Genomic DNA, 23,721 nt, shown 5'->3' with positions numbered 1-23,721 from the left:
ACGATGTTGAATATTTCCGAAAACAATTTGAAATGTGGACTTATCACACCACAGAACACTTTTCCACTCTGCATCAGTCCATCTTAGATGATCTCGGGCCCAGAGAAGCCGGTGGCATTTCTGGATGTTGTTGATAAATGGCTTTCGCTTTGCATAGTAGAGCTTTAACTTGCACTTACAGATGTAGCGACAAACTGTATTTAGTGACAGTGGTTTTCTGAAGTGTTCCTGAGCCCATGTGGTGATATCCTTTAGAGATTGATGTCGGTTTTTGATACAGTGCCGTCTGAGGGATCGAAGGTCATGGTCATTCAATGTTGGTTTCCGGCCATGCTGCTTACGTGGAGTGATTTCTCCAGATTCTCTGAATCTTTTGATGATATTATGGAGCGTAGATGTTGAAATCCCTAAATTTCTTGCAATTGCACTTTGAGAAATGTTGTTCTTAAACTGTTTGACTGTTTGCTCACGCAGTTGTGGACAAAGGGGTGTACCTCGTCCCATCCTTTCTTGTGAAAGACTGAGCATTTTTTGGGAAGCTGTTTTTATACCCAATCATGGAACCTACCTGTCCCCAATTAGCCTGCACACCTGTGGGATGTTCCAAATAAGTGTTTGATAGACAGACAGAGATAGATAGATAGATGGATAGATAGATAGTACTTTATTTATTCCTTCAGGATAGTTCCTTCAGGATAATTAACATTTTCAGCACAATCCCATTCAAGATCAAACATTACAGGGAGACAGAACAGGATCGCTGACAGGTCTGCCGACTTCCGGCGCCCTTACAAAAAAGGTGAGATACAGGTAAACAATTGGGGGGGGATGAATGGGGGAAAGAAAAGAAAAAAAGATTAAAATGAAAATAAAAAAATGGGTCTAATCCTGGGCCTCTGGAGAGGGGGTCCAGACTGAGGCCAAGGGGGAAAAAACAACTCAAAGCCATAGCACACATAGTACACATCCCTCTTACATGTGGAGGGAAACATCAAACATCGAAGAACACAAAGGACATGAAAGACATTAAAGCAGCGGAGCTGATGCAACCAGACACTTCTACATACATACATGAATAAAAAGTAATGTGATGAGCATTCCTCAACTTTATCAGTATTTATTGCCACCTTTCCCAACTTCTTTGTCACGTGTTGCTGGCATCAAATTCTAAAGTTAATGATTATTTGCAAAAAAATAAAGTTTATCAGTTTGAACATCAAATATGTTGTCTTTGTAGCATATTCAACTGAATATGGGTTGAAAATGATTTTCAAATCATTGTATTCCGTTTATATTTACATCTAACACCATTTCCCAACTCATATGGAAACAGGGTTTGTAAACGTGAGCGTTAAATGTTAAAACTAAATCTAAATCTTAAATCCAAACCTACATCTTAAAACTAAATTATCTAAATGTCAGTGCTAAATATTCGATCTAAGTCTGAATGTTAAATCTAAATCTTAAATCTACATCTCTATCTAAATGAGAGCGCTTCATGTTAAATCTAAACATAAATCTTAAATCTGAATTTAAATCCATTCATCCATCCAAGGCGGGGTACACCCTGGACAAGTCGCTACCTCATCACAGCTGAATCTAAATCTGAGCGCTAAATGTTAAAACTAATCTCTAACCACTAGGCCACCTACTTAGTGGCCTAGTGGTTAGAGTGTCCGCCCTGAGATGGGTAGGTTGGGAGTTCAAACCCCGGCCGAGTCATACCAAAGACTATAAAAATGGTAGCCATTACCTCCCTGCTTGGCACTCAGCATCAAAGGTTAGAATTGGGGGTTAAATCACCATAAATGATTCCCGGGTGTGGCACCGCTGCTGCCCACTGCTCCCCTCACTTCCCAGGGGGTGAACAAGGGGATGGGTCAAATGCAGAGGACACATTTCACCACACCTAGTGTGTGTGTGACAATCATTGCTACTTTAACTTAACTTTAACTTTAACTTAAGTATTCAGCCCAAAGTTCAATAAATGGGAATAGTATACCACGGGAAATCGAACCATCCCATTCTTTTCTCCATTTTTCTGACTCTAAAATGTATTGAATGCGTTTCTTGAAGACAAAAATATTGTGTTTTTTTTTCCTTCAGCCACATAAATATGAGATTTATTTTTCTGTTGTCTGCAAGACCATTGCAATTATAACTCATTTATCCAACTTCATTATCTTTCTTATAAACCAGGGGTCGGGAACCTTTTTGGCTGAGAGAGCCAAAAATCCATCCATCCATCCATCCATTTTCTACCGCTTATTCCCTTTGGGGTCGCGGGGGGTGCTGGCGCCTATCTCAGCTACAATCCAAATATTTTTAAAATGTATTTCCGTAAGAGCCATATAATATTTTTTTCAACACTGAACACAACTAAACGCGTGCATTTTTAAGTAAGACCAACATTTGTAAAGTATAACAGGTCTCTTATTTTTTGTAATAACATTGTTATTCTGAAGCTAACTGTGGAGGGGTCGTGGCATGCGGGCCTGCAGCGAAGCGGGGTGTGCCAGGACCGTAGAAGGCCCACCTGGGCCTTGTTATGTAATCACCTGTCGCTCTGTTATACGCAGCATCCAGGAAGAGAGACGGGGTTGGGGCTGGAGCCAGAGCGCAAGCAAGAAGGAAAGAGAAAAAGACAATTGCTGGAAAGCAACTGAGAGTCTTATTTAAAAATAAAACAATATTTAAACCCTGAAACAGTCTCTCATGTCGGTGCTTGGTGGTCTGAAGAATCCCCAGGATTACAAGCCCCACATTAACCACTAATAAATAAATAACTACTTACCTTTATGTAACTTCTTCAACAGGTGCAGCAGAAAATGAATGGATGGATTAAAAATGAATGTTTTATATTTTGAACGTTATTTTTAACACTGTGATTACAAGTGGAATTATTCATTACTTATCGTGTTAAGCAATGTCAGCTCAGATTTATCCAAGAGCCAAATGCAGTCATCAAAAGAGCCACATCTGGCTCGCGAGCCATAGGTTCCCTACCCCTGTTATAAACCATGTGACCTGAGTAGATTCATGATATATTTGATTGCTTCATATCAAGTATTATCAGTGTATTTTCTGGAGGGATGTAGTTGATGAGAGAAGTGGCAGCCAAGTATTGCTTTTGAATGGAGAATGGCTTCTGAATGGAATGGTGTGGAGGCCAAAGATTGACAGGCCGAGTAGCCAGTGAGAAGGTATATTTTGGAGCTGACAAATTGTAAACAGAGGTCACAACACTGGAAGTATATTAGCCCAGGGGGCGTGGCTAAAGGATAGTTCTAGAATGTGATAGAATGTGCAGTGTGTGTGAGGAAAGGTTCTCTCAAAACTCTCCAAATCTTGCAAGCAAAAAATGAAATAATTTAGGAGCCCCGAAGCCAAACATCAAATATTAACTCTTGAAAATGTGAATGATTGTGCCCCTCGCCCCAGATTCACGTATCGCCACCAACATCACCAGCGGCGTCTATCATGACAGGAGGAACGTAAAAGTCTCAAGAAGCCATATTTGAGAGGCAAAAGGAAGTCGGCCATTTTGGTTTCCATCAGCCATGTTGAAGTCAAAAAGGGGTGGTACTTGAACAAACTCCTCCTCGGGACTTTGACCAAACTTTGACCTGATGGCTCGCCACACAACTTTACACATTTATAACTCGGCTCCACAAACTGAGATTGTACTCAGAGTTGGTACAAATGATGATGATGACACCCTGTCGTGCAGAATGGGTCAGTACCTGTTGGTACCCATTGGTGGTGGGCGGAGCCTGGCGGCCAAAACTGCCCCTCGCCATCAACCATCAAGTTGTCTTTACTTCTCTTTAGATGATGGGATCTCATTGCAAACTGATATGAGACCTTTAATTCGGGGTTTGATCATGACTAGTCATTGATATCGACACCAACATCGCCCCCTTGTGGTGGAAAAGGATAACAGTCATAACTTCTTTCCACATGCTCCAATCTTCCTGTTTTGTTTATTTATAGTGGGTGAAGATCATTGTTATTCTACATCCTGTACGCAAATACAAAATGACTTTTTCATACTTGGCACATTTTCTAACAGAATCTTGTTAATATGCTCAATAAGGTTCTATTCAAATGTAATACAAGTAATACGTAAGACTTTATTTGCACACTTAAGTAGATAAGTTTCCAGGTGAAAAAGATGCCACCTCACTAAAAAGATTAATTGTTTAACTATTTATTTTCCATGCATTAATTTAGATCCAGAACACACATTGTTTTATATCTTATTATATTATAATCATTACTATAATTGAATGTAAGTTTGTGTAAGATATTTTCACACAACAAAGTGTGAATACATGTTATAAAGTGTGGGGTTGAGTTATAATTGATATAATACAATTAGGTATGGAAAATGCATTTTGTTTACTTGCCAACTATTCAAATTATACTTAATATACATATTTGTATAATGTCATGTAATATGACTTCAACATTATTGATGTTAATATAAGAGTTTATTTGCTAGCCAGTTCTACTTCTGAGTATTTATTTTATTTTGTTATTGAACAATTAAACATACATAAACAATGTTTGGACACATTAAGGTACTTTCAATACAATATGAGTCAGTGTTTTCAGTATTTTACTCAGCAATATAAAAAACATCACATTAAATCCAATCCTCTTACAAACAAAACCCGTTAAAGAAAGTAAAAGTAAATATGAGAGACCATTCCAATAAGATTAAAATAAAATTTATATAATTAAATGATACACTTGTGCTTAAATGTGCTTATTTAAAACGACGTAATATATTCCAATAAATGTAATAATGTAAGTGTTTTCTATTTTATACAAATCTTCTAAGACTGAATGAATAAATTGAAATCATTAACACAATGTGAGGATTTGGATTTCACTTTAAGAGACTTTTGTGTATGAGAGCAAATGTTTCACACTTTTTAAAAATGGATATAAATTCACGACACGATCGATCCACGCATGCGTGAATTACGTCACTTCCTGTACTTTTTCACGACGGAGGTCCTGCGTCGTCACTTTCTGTCATATTTCAATGTTTTATTAATTTTTCGTATGAAATAGATTAGGAGTAAAAGGGTACAACAATAAAAACACGTGGAAGGGTAAATTTAAAAAAATCAGGCAGTAATATCGCTACAATTTCTAGCACTTTCACTCTTGTCATTGCAATGAATGTCGCACGGGGGCGCCACTGAACCCCAACATTAAAGCTTTGTTTGATATACTTTGAATTTATTTTTGAAAAATAAGACACTCGTTTATATCACATTGTTATTCAAATAAATATTACGTAAAAGAAAAGCATGGTAACAGTGACAGCAAGCAATATCTTATATAGAGCTACCTCTTCATCCACTCGGCTGTGACGTCATTCCCAGCTTCCGGTGTAAACGGAAGACAGCAGAAAAGGAGGAGAAGGAGAAAGAAGTGTGCAGGACGCTAATAAGTCAGTCTTATTATTTGTTATCCAGTTTATAATATTTACGTCGTATAAAATACATATGGGATTCGTTTTTAAGGATAAAGTGGTCTCGATGCGCTAGAAGCACTGTGCCGCTTCTCGTGCTATCTTTGCTTGTTAGTTAGCTTAGCTGGCTAGTTAGCTTAGCTTGTTAGCTGCTAACAAAGAGACGAGGACGTTATCAACACATCGCTAAGTAGAGATCAAGTGTGAGAGTAAAGTGTTGTGATTGTGTGAAAATGTGCGAAAGAAGGATAGCAAAGTATGAGGAGGAACTTTGTCCAACAAAAGAGGAGAAGGAGCGACAACATCAACTACTGGACGCTGTTTTCAAGAAACATCAAGTTGTGTTACACAGAACAGGTTTGTTTACTTCTTACTCTCACATCTTTACTAACTTTATATTTGATGAATAACACTATGCTTAATATATTGTGTATAAGAAGTTGTGTTGTCTTGTGAGGATGATGCATTCCGTCTGCTACTTGCAACGTGGTCTTGCAACCACGTGGTTGTCTGTGTTCTGTTGAATGTAACTACTAAAGATGAGTTACATATCCCAGTCCATTTGTACAATAAACTGTCAGTGGTGGAACAAGTCAGAGTTGGGCTGTGGACGAGCTCCATGACATGGCCCCTAAACCCAAATAATAAAGCTAATTCTACCATCATTTTATAACACACACATGCCTCTCTGGGTTTACCACCAACAATCTCTAAGCAGGTTTTAAAGGGGAACATTATCAGCAGACCTATGTAAGCGTCAATATATACCTTGATGGTGCAGAAAAAAGACCATATATTTTTTTAACCGATTTCCGAACTTTAAATGGGTGAATTTTGGCGAATTAAACGCCTTTCTGTTTATTGCTCTGGTGGCGATGATGTCAGAACTTGACGTCACCGAGGTAATACAGCCGCCATTTTCATTTTCAACACATTACACACACGGGTCCCAACTCTGTTACTTTCAGTTTTTTCAGCTATTTTTTGGAACCTTGGAGACATCATGCCTCGACGGTGTGTTGTCGGAGGGTGTAACAACACTAATAGGGAGGGATTCAAGTTGCACCGAAGATGCGAAAGTGGCAAGAAATCTGCCGCCAGACCCCCATTGAATGTGCCGGAGTGTCTGCACATTTTACCGGCGATGCTAAGGCAGCTAATCGGCCATGCTATGGCTATGAATAGCGTTAATAGCTATTCGCTCAATAGCTTCAGTTTCTTCTTCAATACTTTCATACTCCAACCGTCCTTTTCAATACATGTTGAATCGCTTAAGCCGCTGAAATCCGAATCTGAATCCGAGCTAATGTCGCTATATCTTGCTGTGCTATTCGCCACTGTTTGTTTGTATTGGCAGCACTGTATGACGTCACAGGGAAATGGACCGTATCTTGGCAGGTAGTGGAAAAAAGGCACTTTAAAGCTTTTTTTTGGGATATTTCGGGACCGGTAAAATTTTGAAAAATACTTCAAAAAATACAACAAGCCACTGGGAACTGATTTTTATTGTTTTTAACCCTTTTGAAATTGTGATAATGTTCCCCTTTAAAAAGTTTGTCAGCCATTTTTCCTTAAATTTGCATTTTCCCAACATGTATTTATTTTCTCACTTTCACCACAGCATCAACCCATTCACAGGATGTAGAGAAATGATCAAAGGGGATCTGATTTGTTTTATTTTGCCTGTCATTCACAATCCATATGTAAGACAATAACATGTTTTTATTTTGTATGCATTCTAAGTCCTAAACAAACGTTAGCAAAATCTTGACCATCCTAATTTTACCATTTGAGTCAATGAGAGTGCCTCTATTCTGCTCACTAATAAGAATTAGTTGAGCAATATAATATACCCAGAAGTCATTTTTTTAATCGCTATCTCTTTAAAACATGCTGTAAAAATGCATATTCTCTGGAAATATGCCCCATAATAGCCACAAACTGGAGGATACATTTTTAATTTGGATACAATTTAAATAAATAGTGTAAAGGTTTTATGGAATTTTCCAGGGTGTACCCCACCTTCTGCCCCCCTGTGAGTCCAAAAGGGACAAGCGGTAGAAAATGGATGGATGGGTGGGAAAAGGCACATCATCGACAGGCCTCAACATTTTACTTTTTAAGGTCAAGACAAGTGTTGCCTTAAAGGAGGGTTCATATTTTAGGGCACCAAGGCAAATGTTATTTTCTTTCCAGTTTGTTAATTAAATGTAGAATTGCTCACATTTATTTGTGCAATAAATCTTTAGACAATTTTGACCCGTACTTTGGATCAAAGCATAATAATTGTGTAAATGCATCAATAAGTTCATTACGCTTGTTTAAGGTGCTTTTTTTTTTTAAAACCTTTATTTTGTTAGCGCAGTCAGACCTATTATTGTGAAGGAGCAAGTGTGTTGCTGTTCTCAGAACGATGTGTGGAGGCGACACTTGCGACTGCTGTCCTCTTTGTACATTATTCCAACATTGATGATGTCGTTCACAACAACACAAGCAGATGAGATGTGTTGTGCGTTTATGGATTTTCCTTGCCAGCTTTAGCTTCGTAGTTTAGTCGCTATTTCGAATGACCGCCTAAAAGGACGGGACAATTGGGTGTTTAAAGGATGAATGAGCTGTCCAGAAAAAATTATCTTCCATCCATCCATCTTCTTCCGCTTATCCGAGGTCGGGTCTTGGGGGCAGCAGCCTAAGCAGGGAAGCCCAGACTTTCCTCTCCCCAGCCACTTCGTCTAGCACTTCCCGGGGGATCCCAAAGCGTTCCCAGGCCAGCCGGGAGACATAGTCTTCCCAACGTGTCCTGGGTCTTCCCCGTGGCCTCGTACCGGTTGGACATGCCCTAAACACCTCCCTAGGGAGGCGTTCGGGTGGCATCCTGACCAGATGCCCGAACCACCTCATCTGGCTCCTCTCCATGTGGAGGAACAGCGGCTTTACTTTGAGTTCCTCCCGGATGACAGAGCTTCTCACCCTATCTCTAAGGGAGAGACCCGCCACATGGCAGAGGAAACTAATTTGGGCCGCTTGTACCCGTGATCTTGTCCTTTCGGTAATAACCCAAAGCTCATGACCATAGGTGAGGATGGGAACGGAGATCGACCGGTAAATTGAGAGATTTGCCTTCCGGCTCGGCTCCTTCTTCACCACAACGGATCGATACAGCGTCCGCATTACTGAAAACGCCGCACCGATCCGCCTGTCGATCTCACGATCCACTCTTCCCTCACTCGTGAACAAGACTCCTAGGTACTTGAACTCCTCCACTTGGGGAAAAATCTCCTCCCCAACCCGGAGATGGCACTCCACCCTTTTCCGGACGAGAACCATGGACTTGGACTTGGAGGTGCTGATTCCCATCCCAGTCGCTTCACACTCTGCTGCAAACCGATCCAGTGAGAGCTGAAGATCTTGGCCAGATGAAGCCATCAGGACCACATCATCTGCAAAAAGCAGAGACCTAATCCTGCTGCCACCAAACCAGATCCCCTCAACGCCCTGACTGCACCTACAAATTCTATCCATAAAAGTTACGAACAGAATCGGTAACCAAGGGCAGCCTTGGCGGAGTCCAACCCTCACTGGAAACGGGTCCGACTTACTGCCGGCAATGCGGACCAAGCTCTGACACTGATCATAGTGGGAGCGGACCGCCACAATCAGACTCTCTGAGCACTCCCCACGGGACTTCCTGGGGGACACGGTCAAATGCCCTCTCCAAGTCCACAAAGCACATGTAGACTGGTTGGGCAAACTCCCATGCACCCTCAAGGACCCTGCCCAGAGTATAGAGCTGGTCCACAGTTCCACGACCAGGACGAAAACCACACTGTTCCTCCTGAATCCGAGGTCCGACTATCTGGCTCAGGCTCCTATCCAGTACACCTGAATAGACTTTACCGGCAAGGCATTATTTTCCCTAACAAATGTTGCTTCTCCTAAGAATGACAACATTGCTCTTACATTTATGTCAATTTCCCTGATATTGTGCAATGAAAAGCAGATTTTGTTATATTAGCCAGTTCTGTGACACCGGAAGTCATTGTTGAAATAATCCATCCATTTCCTACCGCTTATTCCCTTTTGGGGTCGCGAGGGGCGCTGGCGCCTATCTCAGCTACAATCGGGCGGAAGGCGGCCTACACCCTGGAAAGTCGTTACATCATCGCAGATTGTTGAAATAATATGCCTTTTTTTTGTTGAGTTCAGTGATTATTGATTGGATTATTACTCTTGGAAGGTCAGAGAAGAAGAGTTGTAAAAATGTTCTCACAGGTCATAAAAGTCTTCCTTTCTTCAGTTTTAAAAGTCTCACTGTCTCGATGGAGATCTTCCTTTATTACCTCCTACTTCGATTGAAAGTCCAGTTTAGAAAATTGTTTTATTTTAGATATGTAATCCTCCATGTTAAAAGTGCAAGCAAGAGGAAAAAATAAACACACACTGCTCACTCTTGCTGCTTGTTGTCACTTCTTCTGCAGCCGAGTAGTCGCAAGAGGGATCACTAGCGCCCTCTACCACCAGGAGGCGGGAGTCATTTAATGACTCATATTTGACACACGCAGCTACGGTATATTAATAAAACATAGCTGCTTACTGTTCTTTTTGGCGTATTCAATAGCTTGGACCTTAAATCCTACTGAATAGGTTTTAATCTTTTTCCCTTTATGCGATTTCATCCATCCATCCATCCATTTTCTACCGCTTATTCCCTTTCGGGGTCGCGGGGGGCGCTGGCGCCTATCTCAGCTACAATCGGGCGGAAGGCAGGGTACACCCTGGACAAGTCGCCACCTCATCGCAGGGCCAACACAGATAGACAGACAACATTCACACTCACATTCACACACTAGGGACCATTTAGTGTTGCCAATCAACCTATCCCCAGGTGCATGTTTTTGGAAGTGGGAGGAAGCCGGAGTACCCGGAGGGAACCCACGCATTCACGGGGAGAACATGCAAACTCCACACAGAAAGATCTCGAGCCTGGATTTGAACCCAGGACTGCAGGAACTTCGTATTGTGAGGCAGACGCACTAACCCCTCTGCCACCATGAAACCCTTTATGCCATTTCAAATCATTGAAATCAGCATCCTCCATTTTGAAAATGATGACAGGTGAAGTGTCACTCGTGACGTGACGAGTTTGACCCGGCCGAAATTCTAGACATGCGCTAATAAAAATAATATTTTGCGAAACGAGTTTGACCCGGCATTAATCCTGAGCCGGCGGTAATGCTAAGCATGCGCTAATTATTTTGCGAAACGAGTTTGACCCGGCAGTAATTCTAGGCAGGCACATACTATATACCTGGCGGCAATTCAAGGGAATACGGTCTGTCTGATTCTGATTTTGATTGAATGTGTGGACTGCATGAATGATGCCTTCTCAGTTCTCACTCTAACGCTATTTGAGTGTCTGGAAACGCACTAAATTAATTTAATCCATCATTACTAATATTAATAAGGTAAACAAGTTATCTTTTGAAGGTGTAGTCAGTAATCTGAAAACTTCATCCCGGTTTAACTGTGGTGACACTATCTAAATGAAAGTAAAACAGATGTCATTTTTCTTGGCCAACATGTTGACTGTGCTCATGCTTCTTTTATAACAGACATGTCTCTAAAGATGAATGTGAAATTGACAGTAATTATTGTTCACCAGCAGGGGGAGCTCATCACTAGTACTACTGTGTGGAGGCTGGCATGTGGTACATTATTTCCTGTGTGTGTATGACTTATTCAGAGGGAGAACAGCACACTTTCATGTATGGCGTCTACCATTAAGGATTGCAGGAATGACTTTTAGGATGTTTTTATATGAATAAGGTGGATTGGCCGTTGGCCTGGGAAGGCATTCCCCTGAAGGTATTTTTATGTGTCAGCTGGAAGTACCCTGACTGCTGTGAGGGGAAACTGATGAGATTGTGAGATCATATGTTGGTGCAAGACAATGTCTCATGTGACTGAGCAAAGCTGGACTTTTCTGAAGAATGTTTGTTTTTCCTGTCCCGCAGACCTCAATGAAGAACATCTTCCTCATGAGCAGGAGGAGGAACGACAGTCCCCCCATATACACGAGGAAGAAGAGGTACCACATTCCCAACACATCAAAGAGGGAGGAGAGGAGCCACATCCCCCCCACATTAAAGAGGAAGACGAGACGCCACAGACCCATAATGTTAAACTGACCCTTCACATTAAAGGGCAAGCGGAGGACCCACTGATCTTACACATCAAAAATGAAGAGGAGGACCTACTGACCCCTTACTTTAAGGAGCAAGAGAACCCACTGACCCCCTACTATAAAAAGGAAGAGGAGGACCCACTAACCCCCTACATTAAAGAGGAAGAGGAGGAGCAAGAGCCGCCGCACATTAAAGAGGAAGAGGAGGACCAAGAGCCGCCACACATTAAAGAGGAAGAGGAGGAAGAGGGCATCAGTCAGCCTAAATGGTTGGAGGAGTTCCCAGTGACTGGTGTCCCTGTGAAGAGTGAAGATGATGAGGTGAAAGGTGAAAGTGAGGAGAGGGGAGGGGGGGAGCCTCCAAGCAGCAGCTCAACACAACACATGACAACAGAAGCTGATGGAGACCACTGTGGAGGATCACAAGCAGACAAGCTCTTAGCTCCACTATCAGATAGTGAGGACACAACGTCACACTCTCCTGACACTGATGATGAAGACTCTAAAGATGATAAGACATGTCACACTGACAACACTCACTTCACATCTTCTCTCTGTCACAAAACCCTTAAATACCGTCGTAGTCTGAAAAGACACATGAGAACACACACTGGAGAAAAACCTTTTTCATGTTCAATCTGCGGTAAAGATTTTACTCAGAGGCCAGATTTTAAAGTACACATGAGAACACACACTGGTGAAAAACATTTTTCCTGTTCAACCTGTGGTAAAGGTTTTGCACACAGTAGCAAATTGAAAAGACACATGAGAATACACACTGGTGAAAAACCTTTTTCCTGTTCAATCTGTAGTAAAGGTTTTACACGAAGTCCGAGTTTGAAAGAACACATGAGAAGACACACTGGTGAAAAACCTTTTTCCTGTTCAAACTGTGGTAGAGGTTTTACACGAAGTCAGAGTTTGAAAGAACACATGAGAACACACACTGATGAAAAACCTTTTTCCTGTTCTACCTGTGGTAAAGGTTTTGTTGAAAGTCAGAGTTTGAAAGTACACATGAGAACACACAATGGTGAAAAACCTTTTTCTTGTTCAATCTGTGGTAAAGGTTTTGCACAAAATCAGAGTTTGAAAAGACACATGAGAAGACACGCTAGTGAAAAACCTTTTTCTTGTTCAATCTGTGGTAAAGGTTTTACACAAAGTCAACATTTGAAAAGACACACTAGAACACACACTGGAGAAAAATCACATTCCTGTTCAATCTGCAACAGAAGCTTTTGTGACCGATCAACCCTTGTAAGACACATGAGAAGACACCCAGGAGAGAAAGTGTTGAGTTGCAGTGTGTGTGGTGAAAGATTGTCTTCTAAGTACCAGTGTAAGAAACACAAGTGTGCTGGTGAGAACAGCAGCAGCAAATGAAACTGCAGGATTTGAAATAAACTGTCCAGACTTTCATTTTGACTTTCTAACAACATCAGCACATATAACATGTGTGACATTGTTGTTTGTCTAACAATCTGTTTAATATGCGCCTACATTTATAGATTAGATATTTTATATTAATGCTTTTTTCAGTCAAGTACATGTATTAATATGCAACATTGTGTACTTTTGTTAAAAAATGGACAGAACAATTTGAGTAAAAAAGTGAGAGTAAACAGTAAAATACATATTTTACATGCAATAAACATGTGTGTATGTATACACATACACACACACACTCTCTCTCTCTCTCTCTCTCTCTATATATATATATATATATATATATATATATATATACTGTATATTCATCATACAATTTTAGACCTATTTATATGAAATATTGAAGTATTACATATTTGTATTTGTAATTGTTAATAATCCCATAGATTGTCACCTTTATATGATATACATATGTACTGGTTCACATCTGAAACATCTTCTGGACCACTTCAGGAAGCATATTATTATTTACTTTATACATCATTTGAACAGTTGTCTTTTATACAATTTTAAAATATGTGTCTCTTTGAATCATTTGTTGGGTCTCTATAATCTATTTTATTCATTACCGTTATTACTCTGTATTATGATGATTGTGTTGTGATTGTTTTATATGTATGTCCCCAGGCCTTTATGCAGTATACAAGTGAGAGAAAATGGCTGAGTTTTTGTGGAAGGATGGCTTTGTTTTTACAAACTTACATTTGTGGATAAATCAAATAAATCCAGTATTGTGTTTTAAACATTTTTTTCAATGTTTTTTTTTTCTTTTTTAACATCCCCAAAACAACATCAATATCAGTCAAAGTTTGGAGTGTCAGACAAAAGCCAATATTGTACATCATCCCACAGAGATTTACTTTGCATACATTCATAAAATAAACTGTTTATTGTGTTTCCCAGTCACAGAACCAACAAATGTTGTATCTAATTGCAAAACAACATCCAAAATATTTTAAGTGGTCAATTCCGTCTTGGAAAGAATGGAAACTTTAAGTTGTGAGTATTTTTTTGTTCCAGATAAAAAAAATAATAAGAAGAAGAAATAGTAAAGAATTAAAAAAGATGCAGTAACTAGAATATTTTGAATGAAAGCCTTTTTAAATGTTGTAATATTTTGTTTATTTGCAGGTCGTACTTAATGAAATCTTCAAATATTAACATATTTTTATCAGTCACTAAGTGCATCAGTGACCAAATGCCTTTTTCAACCCATTGCTGTTCAAAGATGGATTTGTTTCTCATTTTAATATAAGAACAATTCCATAGTGGAGTATTGTGTGTGATGAAGTTGTGTTTGTAAATTAGTTTCCAGTACAACAACACTTGCTGGTAGGGATGGGTACTGTTCACTTCTAATTCCATGTTTTATGTGTTATATATGTCAATATATTGTGTGTTTGTATTTTGCCAACATGGTAGAATCACATGATAGGCAGGTTGTATCATGTTTTTCTGTCACCTGTCATGGCACACACACTGTCTGCTGTGGGAACACCAAGAGGCTCCATTGTGAGCCAAGCAGGACACGCCCCCATGCTCGTTGCGCAGACCGCGCCGACACAGCAGGTGGCAATCTACCAACGACACACCTGGGACTAATGAGAGGCGACAGAATAAAGAGCTTCGTCGCTGACTGCTTCTCGTGGGAACGTAGCCCTGGTTACAGTAAGTTCTCACGTCTCTGGCTCCCCTCCTGTGCTTTCTCTCTTGTCTGTTGTTGCCTTCCTTGTGCCTGGCCCTGATTTTGTCCTTTTGTCTTCTCCTGTTCCCACAGCCTTCGTGCCTCAGTCGTCGCCTTGCACTTCTACCCGGATTCTGATTGCCTCCCTTGATTCTCGACCCCACACCCCACGGATTTGGACCTCGGACGCTTCTCTCCTGCCCCAAGGACCTTGCTTGGATCACGAACCCTTTGGGATCTTCCTCTCTGGACTTGGACGCTGCCACAACCAACACACACCTTCAACAAACCCACGGTAATTCACATTGTGTTAAAGGGGAACATTATCACAATTTCAAAAGGGTTAAAAACAATAAAAATCAGTTCTCAGTGGCTTGTTTTTTTCAAAATTTTACCGGTCCCAGAATATCCCTAAAAAAAGCGTCAAAGTGCCTTTTTTTCGCTCCTTGCCTTGACACTGTTCATTTTCCTGTGACGTCATACAGTGCTGCCAATACAAACAAACCATGACGAATATCACAGCAAGATATAGCGACATTAGCTTGGATTCAGACTCTGATTTCAGCGGCTTACGCGATTCAACAGATTACGCATGTATTGAAACAGATGGTTGGAGTATAAAAGTATTGAGATAAAAACTGAAGCTATTGAGCGAATAGCTATTGACGCTACTCATAACCATAGCATGGCCGAATAGCTGCGTTAGCATTGCCGGTAAAATGTGCGGACCAAACTATCAGGACTTTCCCATCTTGTGACACTCGAGCAACTTAAATCCGTCGATTGGTAAGTGTTTTTTTCGCATTAAATGTGGGTGGAAGGAAACGTAATATTGTTGCAAATGCATCTGCAGATTATCCATACATCTCTGTGCCATGTCTGCTTTAGCACCGCCGGTAAATAGCATGTTAGCATTGATTAGCATAGCATGTTAGCATCGATTAGCTGGCAGTCACGCTGCGACCAAATATGTCTGATTAGCACATAAGTAAACAACATCAACAAAACTCACCTTTGTGATTTCGTTGACTTTATCGTTGCAAATGCATCTGCAGGTTATCCATACATCTCTGTGCCATGTCTCCCTTAGCATCGCCGGTAAAATGTGGAGACACTCTGGCACATTCAATGAGGGTCTGGCGGCAGATTTCTTGCCACTTTTGCATCTTCGGGCCAGTGGTGCAACTTGAATCCCTCCCTGTTAGTGTTGTTACACCCTCCAACAACACACCGACGAGGCATGATGTCTCCAAGGTTCCAAAAAATTGGCGAAAAAACGGAAAATAACAGAGCTGAGACCCAATGTTTGCAATGTGTTGAAAATTAAAATGGCGGCTTTATTACCTCAGCGATGTTAAGTTCTGACGTCATCACCACAGAGCGATAAACAAAGGCGTTTAATCGGCCAAAATTCACCCATTTAGAGTTCGGAAACCGGTTAAAAAAATGAATGGTCTCTTTTTCTGCACCATCAAGGTATATATTGACACTTACATAAGTCTGGTGATAATGTTCCCCTTTAATTTCCACACATAGTCTAACATCCACACACATAGTTGCATACACACTCCACGTATTCATTAAAGACTCAATAAACCCATTGAGCTATACCTCCTGTTGTTGTGCGGTCTCCTTCCCCCTTGTCGATACATAACATCACCTTGAGGAAATGGCATAAAGAGGAAGATGACAATATAATGTCACTTGGACAATGATGTACAGAACAGAGGAGATTTAGTTCATTTTTATTTTTGCTTTTAGGTGAATATTTTTTTTTTATTATTTCACAAAACTTCTCCATTACCGAGCTCTGGATTTCTGGTAGCTGGTTAAAAAGAGATGGAAGTGGATATATGGAGGGGATGTATGAGGAAGGTATGGACGTGGATAGGAACAGAGGGGAGAGAGGAAAGAAGGGGAGAGGAGGTCATGAAGGAAAGTAGAGCGCTAAGAGAGTAGAAAGGAGGAAACAGATTATGTAGATAATTGCAAGATTATATATGAATTGAAGTCAGATGAAGACATGAAGGATATTAGTGTGATGACACTGGTTAATGGTTGAAAGAAGGACATTGGAGAGGTGGAGATGGCCACGTGTTACGATTCATTTGTTGTTTGCTTTTGTGTATTTTCTTATTATGTTTGGACTCCGCCGATCCCATTGTTTGAGCACTTCCTTGTTTGTTTTTGTCACCATGGCTACTTCATTCGCTCCACCTGCTCTTACTTTCGGACGCACACCTGCTTTTGATTGTTGTGTTAGTATTTAAGTCCGCCTGCTACCTGAGTTCATTCTGGACGTTTTGCTTGCTCAATGCAACAGTTAGGTTGTTTCCTCCCGAGCCTTTTGTTTGTTCCTCGCTAAGTTTTAGCTTAGCCTCTGCGCGCTCGGCTCGCGCTGCTTTGGACTTTGAACTCAACCCTTGCTAAGATTAGCATTTTACTTCCCGTGCTTTGGCGCACCTTTATTTTACCCTTTTGTCATGTGTTATTTTGGATTTCTATATTAGAACCAGTTCCTACCTTCATCCTGCTTGCTCCGGGTCCTTTGGCATCAAGAGGTTGCCCTCCTCCCACATCCACGATGCGACCACACACCGTAACAGAGGGTGTGTGAAGTGTAAATAGTGACAGGTTGTAGAACATGTTTTAAACTCAATGTGAATACTAAAGAGCTGAAAAGCTCTAGAAAGGCCAGTGCAGTCTCTAAACGTTTTGACTCGAGAGCCACAATTGGATTATATATATATATATATATATATATATATATATATATATATATATATATATATATATATATATATATATATATATATATATAATATTCCACAGAACTCGGCAAGCACATTTGGAACCTCAAAGACAATAATGCTGAATATTCAATAACATGGCAAACTAAGATGCAACCTATGCTTGAAAGAGAAACTGTTTATTATACATCACCCAGACCCGTCATCACTCAACAAGCACAGTGAAATCATCTCAGCATGCCGCCACAGACGGAAACACCTCCTAGGTAACACATGAGCCAATCACCACACCCTACGCCTGCCTGTACCCACCCACTCTGTGCCCTATATAAACCATTGTATGTGAATGCTTCCATTAAAATCTCCTGATGATTGAGGGAACCCCTCATAAAACAGTTCTGTAGAGATGAAGTAGTCTTGTGATTTTTCCCACACCTACATATTGCGCTCTACCACAGTATCGAGCACTATTCTCTGGATAATCCAATCAAGATATGTATATGTCCCCACCTTCTACCATCCTAGTAACGTCCGTTGTGTCCTTAAGCAAGACACTTCACCCTTGCTCCTGATGGATCCTGGTTAGCGCCTTGCATGGCAGCTCCTGCCATCAGTGTGTGAATGTGTGTGTGAATGGAGAAATACTATCAAAGCGCTTTGGGCTCCTTAAAAAGAGGTAGAAAAGCGCTATACAAGTACAAACATTTACCATTTATATATATATATATATATATATAAATCCCATACATGTGTATATTCATGTATATATACACATATATTGATATACTATACATAATATTAACGGGACGGTGTGGCGTTTCCAGTGAGGGTTGGACTTTGTCACCCATTCTGTTCAAAACTTTCATGGACATAATTTCTAGGCGCAGTCAAGGTGTTGAGGGGATCTGGTTTGGTGGCTGCTGGATTCGGTCTCTGTTTTTTGCAGATGATGTGGTCCCGATGGCTTCATCTGGCCAGGATCTTCAGCTCTCACTGGATCGGTTCACAGCCGAGTGTGAAGCGACTGGGATGGGAATCAGCACCTCCAAATCCGAGTCCATTGTTATCATTCGGAAGAGGGTGGAGTGCCATCTGCGGGTTGGGGAGGAGACCCTGCTCCCAAGTGGAGGAGTTCAAGTACCTCGGAGTCTTGTTCGCGGTGTGGCGTCTTCAGTAATGTGGACGTGGTGAAGAAGGAGCTGAACCGGAAGGCAAAGCTCTCAATTTACTGGTCGATCTACGTTCCCATCCTCACCTATAGTCATGAGCTTTGGGTTAGGACCAAAAGGACAAGATCATGGGTAAAAGTGGTCGGAATGAGTGGTGGGGCTTTACCTTAGAGATAGGGTGAGAAGCTCTGCCATCCGGGAGGAACTCAAAGTAAAGCCGCTGCTCCTCCACATGGAGAGGAGCCAGATGAGGTGGTTCGGGCATCTGGTCAGGATGCCACCCGAACGTCTCCCTATGGAGGTGTTTTGGGCACGTCCAACCGGTACATTGTAAAAAAAAAAAAAAGTTGAGAAAACCCACATTTTCAAGGTAACTTGATGCAACAAGATTTTTGCGTTTTACTATTGTTGACTTAACTAAGATTTACAAGTTGAGATAAGAGTTATGTCAACTCAGATCTTCTTGTTCACCAAATTATTATATTCACGTCGGACCAACAATAAAGTTCATGCTTCAATTCCATGTATTTTCACCTTCAACTAACTCGGAAATTCTTGTTACTTCAGTTACTAAAATTCCTTTACAAGTCAAGTAACATTTATGTTGCGATAATTTTTTTTTTTAAATGCTGAATGAATAAATAAAATAAAGAGCAGACATCAAAATACATCCAAAACCTTGTTTATTTCTCATTTAGAAACATGTTTAACATAAGGGTTCAATTGGGTGTGTCAGAGACCTTGACACTTTCCCAGCTATTTTCTTTAAAGTGAATAAACCAGCTAAGAAAGTTAAAAGCTAAGAAATAAATGCTTTTACAGCAGCCAGGCAATATAATTGTGTAATGATTTGATGATAGAATTATCATCATAGATAGAGAAAATGTGTTTAGTAAATTAGAAGAGTTGACAAACTTGATCAGCTGACAGTGAATATGCACCTCTTGTCAACTTCACTTAAATGTAAAGAAAAAGATATATCTACATTTAAGTGAGATTCACAAAATACCAATATGCTACATAACAAATGGCAGTACCGAGTTCTGGCGGGTTATGTGGCATAATGGCGTTTTGTGAATCTCACTCAATTTTAAATACATTTTGAAAAAAAAATTTTCAAAAAATGGTGTATCTCACTTAATTGTAAATACATTTTGAAAATAAATATAATTGTTTTCCGTGTGGCCTTGCATGTTTTAAATCACTGGCCGTGAAGTTTTATATGAGCACCAACCACAATGCACTCGAACAGGCAGAAAACATAGGTTGGCTTCCACATTAAGAGTCACAGCAAAAGCTTTGTTTTCAGAGACCTCGTCCGCTGAGAGCACTGAGAGCCCATCCATCCATCCATTTTCTACCACTTATTCCCTTTTGGAGTCACGGGGGGCGCTGGCACCTATCTCAGCTACAATCGGGCGGCAGGCAGGGTACACTCTGGACAAGTCGCCACCTCATCGCAGGGCCGCACTGAGAGCCAAGCTGGAAAAAGATAGACTGAATTGCTTCAAAGGTGTACTTCATCTCCTTTGGATAATCAATGTTGATGGCATACAGTAGGCCAAAGAGGTATGCAAAGGCGGTACCGAGGTCTGGCAGGTCATGTAGCACCATGGAACCTTCCAACACAACAGCCCAGTCCCGTAAGTTGGGTGATACAGCAGGATCATCTTCTTCAAGGATTGTAAGGATGCCAACAGACACGCCTCTGAGCACTCTTTCTTCAGGGTCACTTTCCTGAGGGTAAGTAACACATGCATGATTGAGTGTTAGGTCCAACAAAAGGATGTCATTGTGTGGATCTTCTGGGAACGATTACAATTTTACAATGTTCAAAAAAATGGAAAAAACCCTTAAATTACTTTCAAATGAATTGAAGGTAGAACATTAACCATTAAATATTTAAAAAAAATTGGGGCAAGAACTTTTCTTTATGATTATATGCATTGGTTAAAGAATATGACATTTGGGCATTCAAAAACAAATCTGGGCACAAAATGAAATCTACACAAAGTGTATTATGCATAAAATCTTTGTCATCAGCTATGAGATCCTACTCCATTCATCCATCCATTTTGTACCGCTTATGGAGTCGCGGGGGTTGCTGGTGCCTATCTCAGCTACAATCAGATCCTACTCAAAATGTTAAAATAGTAATAGTTGTTTAGCTTGTTGCTCCACTCTCTGGTTTAAGGCAAGGCAACAGAAATCATTCATTTTAACTGTTTGTGCATTTTGGAAGGAATAGGCGAAGATTGTTCATCGCAAGTAAGCTTAGCTCAAAAACTAGCAGTCAATTGTAAGTGTTAGTATGCCGCTGCCGACTGTGAGCCAGGGTGAATTTAGTTTATATTCAACAGACATTCATCAGCAACGTCGTTTTCTCTTCTGCAACTTAAAACTAACAGCATGTTGTCGGAATAGAGTTGTAAAGTTTATCTTCTGACTGTTGGCGAAGGCAGGCTACCAATAGACTACCAGTATTTGAGCTAATCTAACAAGCGATGAGGAAACATCGGCTGATTCTTCTTCAAAAATACATCCACAGTTAAAGGAATGGTTTCTATCGACAAATCTTAAACCAGAGAGCAGGGCAACAATCTAGAATATGAAAATGTTGAACTATTCCATTGAAGCTACATTAGGCCAAATTACTTTTAATTTTCAAGTAAATGTCCTATTATTATTATTACTTACCAAATGCTGCAGGAAAAACGTATGTGACAAACTCCCAGCCGTCCTCGTGTGGGTTGCTGTGACATTGAACACACGACGCATCGTAGCAGGTTTGATTCCCATTTATTGGTTCAAACAACCTTTCTTCGGGCCAGTCGGGCGCACCCATTTCTAGTGCGCTGGCACCTCTTCCTGGTCGCGCTGCACCCTTTGGTGCTCGCCTGCTGCGTCTGTGGCGGGGACTCATTGCGGACTGCTGTCTGTCGTCGGGCTCGTGGTCGGGCTGCCGTGGTTTCCTTTCCTTTCCTGTCTTCCCTCTCGCAATCGTGCCCCCTTCGCCTCTCTTAAAGTCTAGGAGCAGATGCGCAGATTGTGAGCAGATGTGTGTCCTACGCACCTGACTCCGATGGCCGTCCTCCTGCCGCTCCGCGTGCGTCACGCCGCATGCCCCGCCTCCTGGCCTTCATCTTGGTCCAGAACGCCTCTGTCCGCCCGCTGTCGGCCCGTCGGCTGCGTCTCTCCACACTTAGTTGTGTCGTCCCAGACAAAAACGGGGAGGCATCTCAGTGATGTCATCTTTCGGTGAGACACAATGTCTGATGCCTATAGAGTATACAGTGGAAGACATAAGCATGTACATTAGTGAAGCGCCATAGTGGATTTATACAAATGGCAAAATCAAAAGTTGTTTTTAGTAATGACCAGTAGACCGCAAGTCTGACCAGTAGCATGCTCAAGAAAAGGGAAAAAAAACACTTCAAGCCTTCAGACTAAAGCATTTTCTACTTTTGCAAATTAAAAACTGTTATAATTATCAAATGGCACAAACTAAGAACATATAGCAATGACTGATAAGATCCATTTTACTGACACATGTCCATCACTTACTTGTTCATCAAGCTTATCCAGGAAGTCTTCTATCTGCTGACCAATAGCTCCCTTTCTAGCCCGGTACAGTCTGAGCAGGCGAGCCACATAATTCTCAAGGCACTCATTGAAAGTCTTCAGGAGGTCTTTGCTGGTGATGCCATGACATTTTTCAGATATCTGAAAAACACAATCAGCGGAGCAATGGCATTTAACTTTAATCACAATGTGAGCTTTTGACTTGAGATTTCAGGGCTGATGGTATAGTGGGGTGCTTTATGTTGGAGGAGCATGTAGTGGAGTGGGAGGGCAGGTATAGTGCAGTGTGTCAATAAATGTGTACACTCCTACACCTATTCCATACAGTGCAATGAACATATAAGTACCACAGTTAATAAATAAATGACAGCCATACCTCTTGATTGGAGCTTTCCAATTTGCAATATTTGCACTGCATTCAATCCTCCCCTGAAACACAAGAGACATGAAATGGAAATATTTAGTTTCACTAAAAGCATTTAGCTGCAGACAATAATCCATTTTTTTCCCACCACCTCTATCTTCAACAGATACTTCATACACCTTATATTACATATAAATAATATAGGCTACACCACACAGACATGCTACACTTACCATACTCAGTATTATATCAGTTACTTTGTCTACATATTCATGGTAAGTACTCAAATACATGTTAACTTTACTCAACAGGTCCTACAGGTAAGTATTAGCAAGTAATATTAGCTATGGAAATACTGTGTTTAGTGTAGAGTCACCCCTTTGAACATAAGTGTGCCACGAACCGTGGTCCGGATCATGTTTTGTTTAGTTATGCTCGGTTAGTTTTGGACTTCTTTTAGTTCCTGGTTGCACTTCCATGTTTGTTCTGTCTCCATGGTTACCTCATTTGTTCCACCTGCACTGACCGTTTGACGCACACCTGTTTATGATTATTGTTTCTGTATTTAACCAGACTGAATAATTGTATTAACGTGTCTTAATACTCTCTTGTTCTCAGTTGATCTGCTTTTCCAGCAGGGCACAGACTTGTGGAAGTGAATTACGGTGAGCCGTTTGGGACGGGAGAACAAAATTAAATAGGCGGTCAATAGTAGAACAACCCGTTGGCAAAAAAAAAAAAATGGCCTTTACATGGTTGACTATCTTGAAAATATAGAGAAATAAAGGGCGGCGGTGTTAATTGTTACGCCTACGTTACGCTCATGTCTCTCTCTCGCCCACCATGAATTGATTAACGTGGACCCCGACTTAAACAAGTTGAAAAACTTATTGGGGTGTTACCATTTAGTGGTCAGTTGTACGGAATATGTACTGTGCAATCTGTCAATAAAAGTTTCAATCAATCAATCAAAACCGTGTGAATTCCTAGTCGACTAATCACGGCAGCACTAGTACCCACAACACATTTGAACGGGGGGGATATCCCCGGC

General features: G+C 40.8%; 1 protein-coding gene and 1 long non-coding RNA gene across 2 annotated transcripts; one reads left to right on the top strand and one right to left on the bottom strand.

Annotated features, from left to right (window-relative positions):
* The first annotated feature begins 5,413 nt into the window (after positions 1-5,413).
* On the top strand, positions 5,414-13,864 carry LOC133546727 (gastrula zinc finger protein XlCGF17.1-like). Its single transcript, XM_061892529.1, has 3 exons — positions 5,414-5,467; positions 5,733-5,845; positions 11,503-13,864. The coding sequence occupies exon 3, from the start codon at positions 12,057-12,059 to the stop codon at positions 13,056-13,058; it is 1,002 nt and encodes a 333-aa protein (XP_061748513.1). The 5' UTR covers positions 5,414-5,467; positions 5,733-5,845; positions 11,503-12,056; the 3' UTR covers positions 13,059-13,864.
* An 8,430-nt stretch (positions 13,865-22,294) lies between these two features.
* Positions 22,295-23,042, bottom strand: LOC133546726 (uncharacterized). The gene is made up of 3 exons (XR_009805263.1): positions 22,904-23,042; positions 22,683-22,735; positions 22,295-22,447 (listed from the first exon to the last, which is right to left on the bottom strand). It is a non-coding gene; the product is annotated as an uncharacterized LOC133546726 (long non-coding RNA).
* Positions 23,043-23,721: the final 679 nt, after the last annotated feature.

This window comes from Nerophis ophidion, unplaced genomic scaffold (assembly GCF_033978795.1).
Source record: "Nerophis ophidion isolate RoL-2023_Sa unplaced genomic scaffold, RoL_Noph_v1.0 HiC_scaffold_39, whole genome shotgun sequence".
NCBI lineage: Eukaryota > Metazoa > Chordata > Actinopteri > Syngnathiformes > Syngnathidae > Nerophis > Nerophis ophidion.
The sequence above is the reverse complement of the archived record's forward strand: the minus strand, read 5'-3'. Positions and strand labels throughout refer to the sequence as shown.